Consider the following 14,541-nt stretch of genomic DNA (forward strand, 5'->3'; position numbering starts at 1 on the left):
ATTTCACTTTTAATTCTACCCAGAACTGAACCGTGTATCAGGAAGCGTAGTTAAATTAAGCTGACTAAAATCAATACTGTTTGGAAATCCTTGTAGGAATTATTGAAAGAATATTATGAGGTTTTGGAACTGCCCAAACAGTTTTGCATCTTGAGTCATGGTGGCAAAAACTTAATCTGTGACAAACTGAAATTAGGGGATAAGTAAAGATACTGTGACTTGGTGTCTCTCAGTAAATAAACAGTGCTTAAATAGGAGTAGAAAAGTGATGGTATGCTCAAAATGTTCTCCTTTTTAGCCAACTAGCAGCATTGTGAAGGCTGAAGATTTGACATAGACACTAATGCACTTCACCTTTCCTCAATTTAATCACTATGTTATATGTTAATGTATTTATTTATTTGTATTGTGGTAGTGACTGCAGCGAGGGATCAAGGCCCCTTTTGCTATGCACAAAATAACATCTCTTTTCCAAAAATCTTACAGTTTAATCATGTAACAAGACACAATAGAGTTAAACAAATGGGAGGGAGGGCAAGGTAACACTAAAATGATCATATTTGGTATAATAAGGAGCAGTCACAATACACCCACTGCCGAGCTATTGTTATATCATATATACGTTTGTGTATATTTGAAGGCGTAATTAGCCCTCCTCTTTTCCCCTCCACATCACAGAATGGAAAGGAGCACAGGACCCAAAGTTCTGTCATTTAAAAGTGACGTGTACCGGAAAAAAACAATTGAGCATTTGCCCTTTTTTGCTCTTGATGTATAACTGAGGCTTTGGTCTAACTAAAAGCATTGGACTATTTAAAAATTTTTGTTTCTTGTTTTTTTTAACTAATTACAATAACTAATTAATATTACAGAGAAAGGAAAGGTCAACACTTTCACCCCTTCAGTGAAGACGTTAGAGCTGATAATAACATCTCCAAGACCTATCACAGGTTCTTCAGTAAAAGTAGGGAAGACCCCCAAACTTGATATTCCTGATAATGCGAAGGTAAAAAACAAGCAGGGGAGGGAAACATAAAAAAATTACAACAAACCAAACAATCAATCCCCTTTTTAGTCTTCATCCTTTGTATGCAGTATAAAGAAGTAAAGAAGAGCATGAGCTCAATTTTTATAAACTACTTCTCAATTCAACTTTAAGGGAAGTCTGTATTGTACTAAATCCACTGCACATGATAAATCAGTTTTTCCTGAGCACTGTCTTCTACAACACAAACATGTAAATCTCTTTCAGTATCTTAATTTGTATTCAGATAAGTACCAAAAGGACTGATTGCAGTGTGATGAATCAATTCCCTTGATGAGACCTAAGCTGCAGAATGGGGAAGCTGATGCCTGAATTTCATCAGTGTCTGATATGTAACATCGGATTATGGGTAACGTCTAGATTTTAACCCCTCTCTTTTTTTAAAAGTGACGTTTGGCTTTGCAACCAAATAACTCCCTTTCACTTTAAGGGGAGTCAGCTAACTCATCACTGGTTTGAAACTTTAGGAGTAGGGGCCCTGTTCTGAGAATACTTTCTCTGTGTACATGGCAATAAACTAGAGGGTTAGGGATTGGAAAGTAGTTTTGGAACATTGGTGTCCCAAGTCGTAAAAACCATGGCTAAATAATGGAAAAAACTCAGACCTTTTGGAGAAATCAAACTGCCTTTGCAGAATCACACTTCAAAAATGTATTTAGAAGATGGTTTGGGGGTTCTTTTGGGTACCCAAGTACCGTTTCCCCCTCTTACACAGCCCTTTTTTTGTGCCCAGGTTTCTAATTTTTCATTCCACACATTATATGACAATTTTGTGGAGTACCTTGCCACTATATATTTTCTTTCACCAAAACTTCTGCAGTCTTATATTTGTCACTGCTTTACCCTCTATTACAAGCCTCATAGTCTGACCCTTTTTGTCCTTGCTTTTTACATTGTGTCAAATTCAAAGGAAGTGTAAACCTACACATCAGTAAGTCAGTGGTGTTTAGGCTCAGTGTTTTATCTTATGATTTATTACAGTCTCTTGGCAATTATTTTTCCTGCTATCATCCCACCTTTCCACCCTTGTCATGCTGATTACACTAATTTACACCCACAGTGATTTACCAATGTACAACTTACACCACAGTTTACATCTTTGAATTTGCCCTATTTGTTGGCCTCCTCTTCCATCCTTTATAGCAGGAGTGGCCAAATTTACTGACCCTCCGAGCCGCATACAATAAGAAGTTAGAGAGCCACAGAAGTTAGAGAGCCACAAGACCTGCACAACCTACCAGGGTGTGAGGCTTCTGCCCCGATGCCCACCCCCAGGGATAAAGTCCTTAGACTCTACCACCCCCCCTTGCATTACTGAAGCCCCTAGTCCCATCCACCGCATGGCAGAAGCCCCAAGTGCGCCCTGCCCAGTTTTGTAGGTGGAGAATCGGGGGGGCTGGGGGAGTGTATGGGGGACTCCAGGAGCCACATTTTAACTGTAAAAGAGCCACATGTGGCTCACGAGCCACAGTTTGGCCACTCCTGCTTTATAGGCTTGTAGATGTCATAAGATTTTAAACAAAGGAACAGATTTCCAAAAGTGCACATGCACAACCCCTGATCTGCATGGGTATATAAGGATGTATGCATGCAAATAAGGTTGTATCAATGCATTGGAGTTTCTGCATGTGTACTTTTTCTCACTTGCTTTTGAAAATCTGGTCCAGTGTAGGGGCATAGACAACTTTTTTGGGGGTGGGGAGGAATAGAGTTAAAAATAATAGCTGTTCAATATCCCATTAGCAATGATTAAATTTGTCCACATTCCATAAGATGAGATAAATGAGCTTCTATTCCAAGGTCAGTGTATTTTTTCTTTCTTAATGCAATCTCTACATTTTTGCGGGACTAAAGTGCCCCCCAACAACCCATGCATTATGTGTCCAACTCTTCACATTCACCTGCATTCTCACTCACCCATTATAATGGGGTATATCAGGTCTTCATGGCCCCTTGCTTGAGACCCCACTGTTCTGCTGCACCCCAGCCGGGGAAACAGTTATCTGAGAAGAAAAGAGCAGCCATTTTGAAAACTTGCAAGATATGGTTGTCCAGCAGCCAGAAGGGCTGGGGACCAGCAACAGCCAATCAAGCCCCAGCATACTGAAATAAAAGGAGCTGCATGCTGCCAATGAGTCAGTTCTTAGCTGGAGCCAGAGGAGTGAACTCCTTATGCTGGAGCCAGAGGAACTAGGCTGAGCCAGCACCTATCACTGGCAACCTTTAGTGGTAGATACTAAGAAGGGGAACCCCTGCTGTTTCTATCCCAGAGAGAAAATTTAACCCAGAAAGGGTAAGAGATTATTTTGTTTATAATTGACCCTGAAGGGCAAGGAACAATTTCTGGTTTGGTTTTGTTATACTCCAGAAAGGGTTTTGGATTGTGTGACCTAGCAGAAGGCTGAGTCACAAAATACCCACAGAGGCCAGCTGACAGCCTGCAGGAGGTGTTGGTAGCCAAAGAGAATGATACTACAACTGGATAGCAAGGGTGTATTCAAGAGGCAAGTGAAACCTACCACACCCATTTACTCACAACTTGCTTAATACAGGACACATGCACACAAAATCCTAATATGTTAAAAAGTCATTAACATGTAATAATTATACACGTTAATACAAAGTTACCATAGACAGTAAAGGGCAGAGATCTTCTGACCAATTTGAATGAATTCAGATCAGCAAGCTTGGATGCTCTTTGTCCGAGGGTACTGGAAGAATTATCTGAAAAAATCTCAGAGCCACTGGCAATAATATTTACAAACTCAATGGATGACTGGAGAGGTCCTGGAGGACTGGAGCAGGACTAAATAGTGCCCATCTTAAAAAGGAGAAGCCGTGGGTCAAGGTTCCCCCCCAACTCTGAACTGTGGGGTACAGTTGCATGAAAGACCCCCTAAGCTTACAATGTACCAGTTTAGGTTAAAACTTCCCCAAGGCACAAATTCCTTTCCTTGCCCTTGGACAGTATTGCCACCACCAAGTGATTTACACAAAAAATTCAGGGTCACTTGGAATCCCTATCACCCCAAAATATCTCCCCTAAGTCCCTTCACCCCCTTTCCTGGAGAGGCTTGAGAATAATATACCAACCAATTGCCTTAGCAATGTAAGCACAGACCAGACCCTTTGTCTTCAGGACACTGAAATTAATCAGGTTCTTAAAAGAAGAACTTTATTTATAAAGAAAAAGTAAGAATCACACCTGCAAAATCAGGATGGAAGGTAACTTTACAGGGTAATAAAAAGATTTAAAACACAGAGGATTCCCCCCTGGGCTCAGCTTTACAGTACGAAAACAGGAATAAAACTATATAGCATAGAAAAATTCACAAGCCAAAACTAAAGATAACCTAATGGATTTCCTTGCCCTACTTACAATTTCTGTGGTTTTAGATCTATTATTCCAGGTATATTTTCGGGAGATGTTGTACCTGCTTGGTCTCTCCCTCCATCTGGAGAGGGAACAACAAAGAGAGCACAAACAAAACCTCCCCCCCGCCCCCAGATTTGAAAGTATCTTCTTTTCTCATTAGTCCTTCTGGTCAGGTGCCAACTAGGTTATTTGAACTACTTTACCCCTAACAAGTAAGGCAATTCAGTACAGCTGTCAAGGAGGGATTTTATGCTACCCTTCTCTCTAGATTTATGACACCGTGGAACTACAGACCAGTCAACCTGACTTCAATACCTGGGAAGCTACTAAAGCAATGTATAAAATATTCAATTTGCAAATACCTGGAGAATGAAGGGGTATTCACTAGCAGCCAGCATGGATTTACCAAGAACAAATCATGCCAGACCAGCTTGATTTCCTTCTTTCACAGGGTAACTGATTTGGTGGATAAGGGGCATGCGGTGGACATAATATATCTGGACTTCAGCAAGGCTTTTGACACAGTGCCCTATGATATTCTGATAAGTAAGTGGGGGAAATGCAGGCTCAACAGAACTACCATTAAGTGGATACATAATTGGTTAAACAACTGCAAAGAAAGAGTAACTATTAATGGAATTATATTGGGTTGGAGGGAGGTCTCAAGTGGAGTTCCACAGGGATCTGTTCTGGGTCCGGTGTTTAACATCTTCATTAATGACCTGGATGTCGGTATAGAGTTTGCAGATGACACAAAGCTAGGGCGGTTGCCAATACTTTGGAGGATAGAGCTAAAATTCAGAGGGATCTAGATAAATTGGAGAACTGGGCTATAGACAACCAAATGAAATTCAACAAAGACAAATGTAAAGTGCTATACTTAGGAAAGAAAAACCAAATGCACAAATACAGAATGAGGGAAAACTGTCTTGGCAGCAGCACTGCTAAGAAGGATCTGCGAGTTCTGGTGGATAACAACTCCAAGATGAGTCAGCAATGTGATACTGTTGCAAAAAAAGCAAATGCAATTTTAGGTTGCATTAACAAGAAGCGTAGCATGCAAGTCACGGGTGGTGATAGTACCACTCTACTCGGTGCTAGTAAGGCTGCAGCTGGAATACTGTGTCCAGTTTTGGTCACCAATGTATAGAAAGGATGTAGAGAAACTGGAAAGGATCCAGAGGCAAGTGACAAAGATGATCAAAGGGATGGAATGCAAGCCATGTGAGCAAAGGCTGAAAGAACCGGGTACCTTTAATTTGGAAAAGAGGAGATTAAGAAGGAAATGATAGCAGTCTTTTGAAATTTGAAAGGCTGCCATAAAAAAGATGGAGAAAAGTTGTTCTCTTTTGTCACAGAGGGCATGACAAGAGGCAATGGGTTCAAACTGCAGCATAGCCCATTTAGATTAAATCTCAGGAAAAACTTCCTAACTGTAAGAACAGTAGGATAATGGAACAGACTGCTTTAGGAGGTTATGAAAGCTTCTTCACTGGAGGTTTTCAAAAGGAGGCCGAATAGCCATCTGTCTCAGATGGTTTAGACACAACAAATCCTGCATCTTGGTAGGGGATTAGACTGGATGACTGTTGTGGTCCCTTTTAACCCTATGATTCTATGAATATCACAGAATCTGGACACTCATGACAGTGATGGCAAAATTTGTCCTTAGTTCTACTGCAAATTAAAGCCCACATACTGCTATTCTTTTGTTCCTTGAGCTGATTAGAAAATATAAGATATTTTGACAAAAAATGGGAAATATTTCCATGTAACTTTTTGAGGATTTTTCTTCTTTTACATAAAAGAGAAATATCCATTAAAATTAAAAAATTTAAAAAAATTAAAAATTAAAATTAAAAAATTCCCCATTTAGGGCTAATTGTTACACCCTGAGGCACACTGAACAGCACCTGGCTTCACAAAGTGGCCCACTAAATTCAATTAGACTATTTATGGAGTATAGTGCTACTCAGTGGGAGTAAGGGAATTAGTCCATAACTTGGACCAATTTAAATGAAGAGGGAGAGGTTTGTTGCATGCTACTTTAATAAAAGTGCAACTAGCTGCGACAACACTGCTCTAATTCAGGCCCAAAATTTATTCCCAAAATGTTTTCAACAAGAGTAGACTTACTAAAGATGTCCTAAAACCAAAAATCCCAACTTCTTGTTCCTCACATGTCACTTAAAACTAGAATAAACAATACTTAGCTGAATTTAAAATAACCTGTTGTGTTTTTTTATCAAGCATGCATATCCACTCAGAGGAAAATACTTTTGACATTAAACATTATTTACATTAAATTAGACTTATGTAGCCGTAGTTCTGGTTGCACAGCCGTCTGGAAGTCCTGAGCACAAATCAGATTAGGCCACTGCAGGTTTCCAGCCAGTGAAATCTGGTTCCATCGCAGAGGTGATGGTCTCAGTCCCTGGAGAGGGGGCCACAAATGGTACATTAAAGATACCTCTGGCTACTCTGTGAACCAGCCCTAGAAAGCAGCTGCAGAGAATGCTGCTCGCCAAGCTGGGAGGTGTGGTACTATGGCAGCAGAGAGCCTGGGAGGAAGAAAGTGGGAGCTTTGATAAAAGGGGCAGATTCTCAGTGGCAGGGTCATTGGCAGCTTAGGGAATGTGTAACAGAGCGGCTATTTGGATATATAATGACAGTTACCACCACAATGGCTTTGGTTGCTGGCAGCATGGCTATTAAAAGGGGGATAAATATATGGGCTACTCTGGTCAGATGTTCAGTGAGGGGAAAAATGAACTTCCTGTCATTCAAGTCCTTGTGGGTCCTGCAAAGAGAACAAAAGGATACAGTCATTAAAAGAACTATCACTGGCTGTTGACCTGCCTATCAATAAGCATTAGATAAATATGGTGCTATTAAGGTGAAACCTTCACATTTGTTTTGATAAGCCACTAGTGCTCAATAAAGCAGTTCAGTCTGCAGCAATGCTGATTTATGAGGAGTGTCAGGATGCTGAAAACCAAGAGGTGTTAAGCATTGTTTTGTATGTTGAGCTTGGGGGTTCCCCAGCAGACATCATCCAAGATATAATTGCCCTGGAGATGGAAAGCAGCTGCTGCAGAAAGTGGAAGGGAACAAAGGGAAAAAACTCCACTCTTTTGATCAGTACAGGTGAACATAATTGTGCTCCAAGAGGAACCACCTGGCCTGCTGACCACGACCTGGCGCAGATGGATGTGTGGTTGTAGTACATTGTCCTCCACGACTTCTCCCAGAGCAGCAGGAACATATACCTCTTCTGGGAAGTTTCATGGGGATTGAACCGACTCCAGCACTTGAGGCTACTGTACCGGAGAGCAGAAAATCTAACAGTTGCTGTGGGAGGGCTCATCATACATGCATCTTCAACAATGAGCTGGAACAGGTCATGTCAAGACATTCAGTGAAATGGCTCATGAGTCATGACCCCCTTCTCAACAGCGCTGGCTCATTGTCTGTCAGGATGCCAATGAGGGCCAGGGCAAGGAGGCAGCAAGGACTGCAGAAGATGCAAAACATGTGGTTTTGCATCTCTGCCTTTGGGAACTGGTTGATGAAGCTCTGCAATGATCCTGAGGAGGACACTAAGCTGCAGTAAGAACCAAAACCCCAGGCTGATAAGTATAAGAGGACCCCAATCCTCCACTCTTGCTTTGGTACTACATTCCTGATTTTAAGATCCCGAGGGCATTTAAAATACTGTGCACTGATTTTTCTTCCATGGATAATATGCCATGTATTGCTTTGTCTCCCTGAGTTTGAACTGCAGTGCTGAATCCACATCATTGTCATGCACCATCCCCTTACCAAACTCCTCCAGTGTTCCTTCCCCTCCAGCCCCTACTTTGCTCCTCCCCAAAATGGTCCCTGAGCATGACACAGCTACAAATCACTGATTTTATTGCTTTCTGATGAAGCACTATTAATCATTTGGCAGAAGCTGTAGCTTAAAAACAGATTATTGATGAAAAACCATTGTGTCCCTTTGTTTGTGCATTTCTTAGCCATCAGACAGGCAACAATGGTTCCAGGACCACACGGACCAGGGGATGGGAGGGTCCTGGTTTAAAAAGGTCCTGGCTGGGGATGGCACAGTTGTTTTAAAAAAAAAAACAAAAAAAAACCTTAGTTGTTTGTTTAATGTTAGTAACAGCTGTCTTTTGTCCCTTGGAAGATTAAACAGTTTCAGTGCTTCTACCACACACCTCTGATCTTATCATCCCTTTAAAACAGGAGCCACACTGAATGGAGGAGCTTAGGTCTGGGAAGGAGAAGAGAGCACTTTGGTTGTCTGAGGAAAAACTAGTCACAGCAGTCCTTTCTCCCTTGGAAGATTACAAAATTGTTACTGTCTCTGTCCATGGTGTCCAGCCTGTCCCAGCACTGAGCCATGCTGCACAAGCTGGGTAGCAGAAGGGGTGGGAGAAAGATACAATCTGGTGGATGGATAAACACAGTGCCACTTCCCTTTACAGTGGAGAGTTGAGGGTTTTGTGATGCTGATCTAAAACTTCAGGGAATGAAATAAGGTCGTAATGTCTCTCTCTTTCCCTGTCATTGCACTGTTTTGTTTTTTTAAACAGGAACCGGGTTTTATTATCTGATGCTCATTTTAATGTTTCTTGTTTGCAGCTGCCACCTGGCTAGCGATTCTGTCAGATCTCTCAGTCCCTGGGGGGTGAGTTTGCAGCCTCCATCCTGATCCTTCTCCACCATTTTCAACCCCTTCGTGGCCTGCAGCACCCTCCTGGCCACACTCTTGGAGCCGCAACTGAAGTGGCTGGGCATGACGCCATTGTGCTGGCGGCTCCCGTAGATCTTGGTCATGGAGCCGATGCCAGCACTGTCGCTGAGGTACAGATGCTGGGTTGTGGAAGCTGCTCTGGTATAGAACCAGTTCTCATAGTACGGGGCCAACTCCTTGTGTTTGCCCAGCTTGACCGTATCCACCAACTCAGGCACCTTCAGCTTTCCTGACTTCTTGAGGAAGGCAGCCAGGGCTCTTATTGGTTAACGTCTTTCACCATGACACCAGGTATCTCACTGCTGGCTCCGCGCTCAGGCAGGCACAGAGGCAGGACTTCCTCATGATGCTGGGAATGGGTGGGTGATTTTTGTGGTTCGCATCTCCCTTTATATGGAAACTCTCTATGCGAGTTGAGAATTGCCTCCCAGTCCTGAAAGCATATTTCAGCAAATTTTTGGTGTTACAGAAACTCCAGCTGGGTCTTGAGGTTCAGTGGCAGTGCAAATTTGTTTGGTCAGAAGAACATAACAGCTGCCATACTGGGTCAAACCATGGTCCATCTTGCCTGGTATCCTGTCTCTGACAGTGGCATCTATCAGAGCTTCAGTGGGAGCATACAGAACGGGGCAATTATGGAGTGATCCACCTCTGTCTTCCACTCATGGCTTCTAATAGAGGTTTAGGGTCACCCTGAACCAAGGGATTGCATCCTAGATCATCTTGGCTAATAGCCATTGATGAACCTATCCTCCATGAACTTTTCTAGTTCTTTTTTGAACCCAGTAATGCTGTTGGGCATCGTAACATCCCATGACAATGAGTTCCACAGGTTAGTTGTGCATCATGTGAAAAAGTGCTTTTTCTTGTTTATATTAAACCTGCTGAGTGATCACTCATGTATTGTGTGAAAGGGTAAATAACACTTCTCTATTGAGTTTTTCCAAACTATTCATGATTTTATAGTCCTCTATCATATTCCCCCTTAGTCATCTCTTTTCTAAGATGACCAGCCCTGATGTTTTTAGTCTCTCCTTGTATGGAAGTTTTTTTTATACGTCTAATCATTTTCATTCCCTTTCTTTCAACATTTTCCAATTCCACTATATCAGAGGTACCCAAACTGTGGGGCTCACCCCATCCCCGGGGAGCACAGAAGAACATTCAGGAGCCACAGCTGGGGCCCAGGCCAGCCCCCACAGAGGGTGGGGAGGGAGCACCACCAAGCTCTGCTCCTGGCTCCAGGCCCTAATCTTCGCTTTGCTCCCCCCACCCTGCCCCAGACTCGGCCCCCAGCCTTACCCCATCCACGTTCCCCTTCCAGGAACCACAGCCCAACTCTGGACAGAGGGCGGCGGGGGGGACAAGGTAAAAAGTTTGGGGACCACAGCACTATATCCTTTTTGAGATGGGGCAACGAGAACTGGATACAGTATTTAAGTGTAAGTGCACCATGGATTTATATAGCGGGATTATGATAATTTCTCTTATATTCTATCCCTTTCCTATTAGTTTCTAATGCACTGTTAGCCTTTTGACCACTGCTGCACATTGAGCAGAAGTTTTCAAAGAATTATCCATGATGACTCCAAGCCCTGGTCTACACTAGGACTTTAGGTCGAATTTAGCAGCATTAAATTGATGTAAACCTGCACCCGTCCACACGATGAAACCCTTTATTTCGACTTAAAGGGCTCTTAAAATCGATTTCCGTACTCCACCCCTGACAAGTGGATTAGCGCTTAAATCAGCCTTGCCGGCTCGAATTTGGGGTACTGTGGACACAATTCGACGGTATTGGCCTCCGGGAGCTATCCCAGAGTGCTCCATTGTGACCGCTCTGGACAGCACTCTCAACTCAGATGCACTGGCCAGGTAGACAGGAAAAGAACCACGAACTTTTGAATCTCATTTCCTGTTTGGCCAGCGTGGCAAGCTGCAGGTGACCATGCAGAGCTCATCAGCAGAGGTGACCATGATGGAGTCCCAGAATCGCAAAAGAGCTCCAGCATGGACTGAACGGGAGGTACGGGATCTGATCGCTGTTTGGGGAGAGGAATCCATGCTATCAGAACTCCGTTCCAGTTTTCGAAATGCCAAAACCTTTGTGAAAATCTCCCAGGGCATGAAGGACAGAGGCCATAACAGGGACCCGAAGCAGTGCCGCGTGAAACTGAAGGAGCTGAGGCAAGCCTACCAGAAAACCAGAGAGGCGAACGGCCGCTCCAGGTCAGAGCCCCAAACATGCCGCTTCTATGACGAGCTGCATGCCATTTTAGGGGGTTCAGCCACCACTACCCCAGCCGTGTTGTTTGACTCCTTCAATGGAGATGGAGGCAATACGGAAGCAGGTTTTGGGGATGAAGAAGATGATGATGAGGTTGTAGATAACTCACAGCAAGCAAGCGGAGAAACCGGTTTTCCCAACAGCCAGGAACTGTTTCTCACCCTGGACCTGGAGCCAGTACCCCCTGAATCCACCCAAGGCTGCCTCCTGGACCCAGTAGGCGGAGAAGGGACCTCTGGTGAGTGTACCTTTTAAAATACTATACATGGTTTAAAAGCAAGCATGTGAAAGGATTACTTTGCCCTGGCATTCGCGGTTCTCCTGGATGTACTCCCAAAGCCTTTGCAAAAGGTTTCTGGGGAGGGCAGCCTTATTGCATCCTTCATGGTAGGACACTTTACCACTCCAGGCCAGTAACACGTACTCGGGAATCATTGTAGAACAAAGCATTGCAGTGTATGTTTGCTGGCATTCAAACAACATCCGTTTTTTATCTCTCTGTGTTATCCTCAGGAGAGTGAGATATAATTCATGGTCACCTGGTTGAATAGAGTGCTTTTCTTCAGGGGACACTCAGAGGAGCCCATTCCTGCTGGGCTGTTTGCCTATGGCTAAACAGAAATGTTCCCCGCTGTTAGCCACGGGGAGGGGCGAGGGTTGAGGGGGTAGCCACGCGGTGGGGGGAGGCAAAATGCGACCTTGTAACGAAAGCACATGTGCTATGTATGTAATGTTAACAGCAAGGTTTACCCTGAAAGAGTGTAGCCACTGTTTTATAAAATGTGTCTTTTTAAATACCGCTGTCCCTTTTTTTTTTCTCCACCAACTGCATGTGTTTCAATGATCACAGGATCTTCTCCTTCCCAGAGGCTAGTGAAGCTTAGAAAGAAAAAAAAACGCACTCGCGATGAAATGTTCTCCGAGCTCATGCTGTCCTCCCACACTGACAGAGCACAGACGAATGCGTGGAGGCAAATAATGTCAGAGTGCAGGAAAGCACAAAATGACCGGGAGGAGAGGTGGCGGGCTGAAGAGAGGGCTGAAGCTCAAATGTGGCGGCAGCGTGATGAGAGGAGGCAGGATTCAATGCTGAGGCTGCTGGAGGACCAAACCAGTATGCTCCAGTGTATGGTTGAGCTGCAGCAAAGGCAGCTGGAGCACAGACTGCCACTGCAGCCCCTCTGTAACCAACCGCCCTCCTCCCCAAGTTCCATAGCCTCCACACCCAGATGCCCAAGAACGCAGTGGGGGGGCCTCCGGCCAACCAGCCACTCCACCACAGAGGATTGCCCAAAAAAAAGAAGGCTGTCATTCAATAAATTTTAAAGTTGTAAACTTTTAAAGTGCTGTGCTTAAAGTGCTGTGTGGCATTTTCCTTCCCTCCTCCACCATCCCTCCTGGGCTACCTTGGTAGTCATCCCCCTATTTGTGTGATGAATGAATAAAGAATGCATGAATGTGAAGCAACAATGACTTTATTGCCTCTGCAAGCGGTGATCGAAGGGAGGAGGGGCGGGTGGTTAGCTTACAGGGAAGTAGAGTGAACCAAGGGGCGGGGGGTTTCATCAAGGAGAAACAAGCAGAACTTTCACACCATAGCCTGGCCAGTCATGAAACTGGTTTTCAAAGCTTCTCTGATGTGTACCGTGCCCTCCTGTGCTCTTCTAATCGCCCTGGTGTCTGGCTGCGCGTAACCAGCAGCCAGGCGATTTGCCTCAACCTCCCACCCCACCCTAAACGTCTCCCCCTTACTCTCACAGATATTGTGGAGCACACAGCAAGCAGTAATAACAGTGGGAATATTGGTTTCGCTGAGGTCTAAGTGAGTCAGTAAACTGCACCAGCGCGCCTTTAAACGTCCAAATGCACATTCTACCACCATTCTGCACTTGCTCAGCCTGTAGTTGAACAGCTCCTGACTACTGTCCAGGCTGCCTGTGTACGGCTTCATGAGCCATGGCATTAAGGGGTAGGCTGGGTCCCCAAGGATACATATAGGCATTTCAACATCCCCAACAGTTATTTTCTGGTCTGGGAATAAAGTCCCTTCCTGCAGCTTTTGAAACAGACCAGAGTTCCTGAAGATGCGAGTGTCATGTACCTTTCCCGGCCATCCCACGTTGATGTTGGTGAAACGTCCCTTGTGATCCACCAGAGCTTGCAGCACTATCGAAAAGTACCCCTTGTGGTTTATGTACTCGGCGGCTTGGTGCTCCGGTGCCAAGATAGGGATATGGGTTCCGTCTATGGCCCCACCACAGTTAGGGAATCCCATTGCAGCAAAGTCATCCACTATGACCTGCACATTTCCCAGGGTCACTACCCTTGATATCAGCAGATCTTTGATTGCGTGGGCTACTTGCATCACAGCAGCCCCAACAGTAGATTTGCCCACTCCAAATTGATTCCCAACTGACCGGTAGCTGTCTGGCGTTGCAAGCTTCCACAGAGCTATCGCCACTCACTTCTCAACTGTGAGGGCTGCTCTCATCTTGGTATTCGTGCGCCTCAGGGCAGGGGAAAGCAAGTCACAATGTTTCATGAAAGTGCCCTTACGCATGCGAAAGTTTCGCAGCCACTGGGAATCGTCCCAAACCCGCAACACTATGCGGTCCCACCAGTCTGTGCTTGTTTCCCGAGCCCAGAATCGGCGTTCCACAGCATGAACCTGCCCCATTAGCACCATGATGCATGCATTGGCAGGGCCCATGCTTTCAGAGAAATCTGTGTCCATGTCATGATCACTCACGTGACCGCGCTGATGTCGCCTCCTCGCCCGGTATCGCTTTGCCAGGTTCTGGTGCTGCATATACTTCTGGATAATGCGTGAGGTGTTTAATGTGCTCCTAATTGCCAAAGTGAGCTGAGCGGCCTCCATGCTTGCCTTGGTATGGCGTCCGCACAGAAAAAAGGCGCGGAATGATTGTCTGCCGTTGCTCTGACGGAGGGAGGGGCGACTGACGACACGACTTACAGGGTTGGCTTCAGGGAGCTAAAATCAACAAAGGGGGTGTCTTTACATCAAGGAGTATTTCAGGCAGGACTTCACGGAGAGTTCCAATAAGAAATGGTGC

General features: G+C 44.7%; 2 protein-coding genes across 3 annotated transcripts; one reads left to right on the plus strand and one right to left on the minus strand.

Moving 5' to 3' along the window:
• Positions 1–6,677: 6,677 nt before the first annotated feature.
• On the minus strand, positions 6,678–9,637 carry LOC311516779 (small ribosomal subunit protein eS19-like; the record flags this gene model as incomplete). Its single annotated transcript, XM_084621117.1, is given in 3 exon segments — positions 6,678–9,095; positions 9,098–9,442; positions 9,445–9,637. Coding segments are annotated over 3 exon segments (585 nt in total), but the record flags the coding sequence as incomplete, so codon positions are not given.
• Positions 9,211–12,961, plus strand: LOC311515949 (uncharacterized protein). 2 transcript variants are annotated; one of them, XM_084619485.1, is made up of 3 exons: positions 9,211–9,290; positions 10,693–11,705; positions 12,318–12,961. In XM_084619485.1, the coding sequence occupies exons 2-3, from the start codon at positions 11,129–11,131 to the stop codon at positions 12,791–12,793; spliced, it is 1,053 nt and encodes a 350-aa protein (XP_084475611.1). In that variant the 5' UTR covers positions 9,211–9,290; positions 10,693–11,128; the 3' UTR covers positions 12,794–12,961. The 2 variants fall into 2 exon arrangements, with proteins under 2 accessions (XP_084475611.1, XP_084475610.1); XM_084619484.1 differs by lacking the exon at positions 9,211–9,290 and having other exon boundaries at positions 9,633–11,705.
• The last annotated feature ends 1,580 nt before the right edge of the window (positions 12,962–14,541 follow it).

This window comes from Lepidochelys olivacea (assembly GCF_965140295.1).
Source record: "Lepidochelys olivacea isolate rLepOli2 genome assembly, chromosome: 2".
Taxonomy (NCBI): Eukaryota; Metazoa; Chordata; order Testudines; family Cheloniidae; genus Lepidochelys; species Lepidochelys olivacea.

Coding starts and splice junctions, on each gene's coding strand:
- LOC311515949 (XM_084619485.1), top strand. CDS start 11,129: ATGCAGAGCTCATCAGCAGAGGTGACCATGATGGAGTCCCAGAATCGC. Junction 11,706..12,317: donor AGGCGGAGAAGGGACCTCTG/GTGAGTGTACCT, acceptor CAATGATCACAG/GATCTTCTCCTTCCCAGAGG.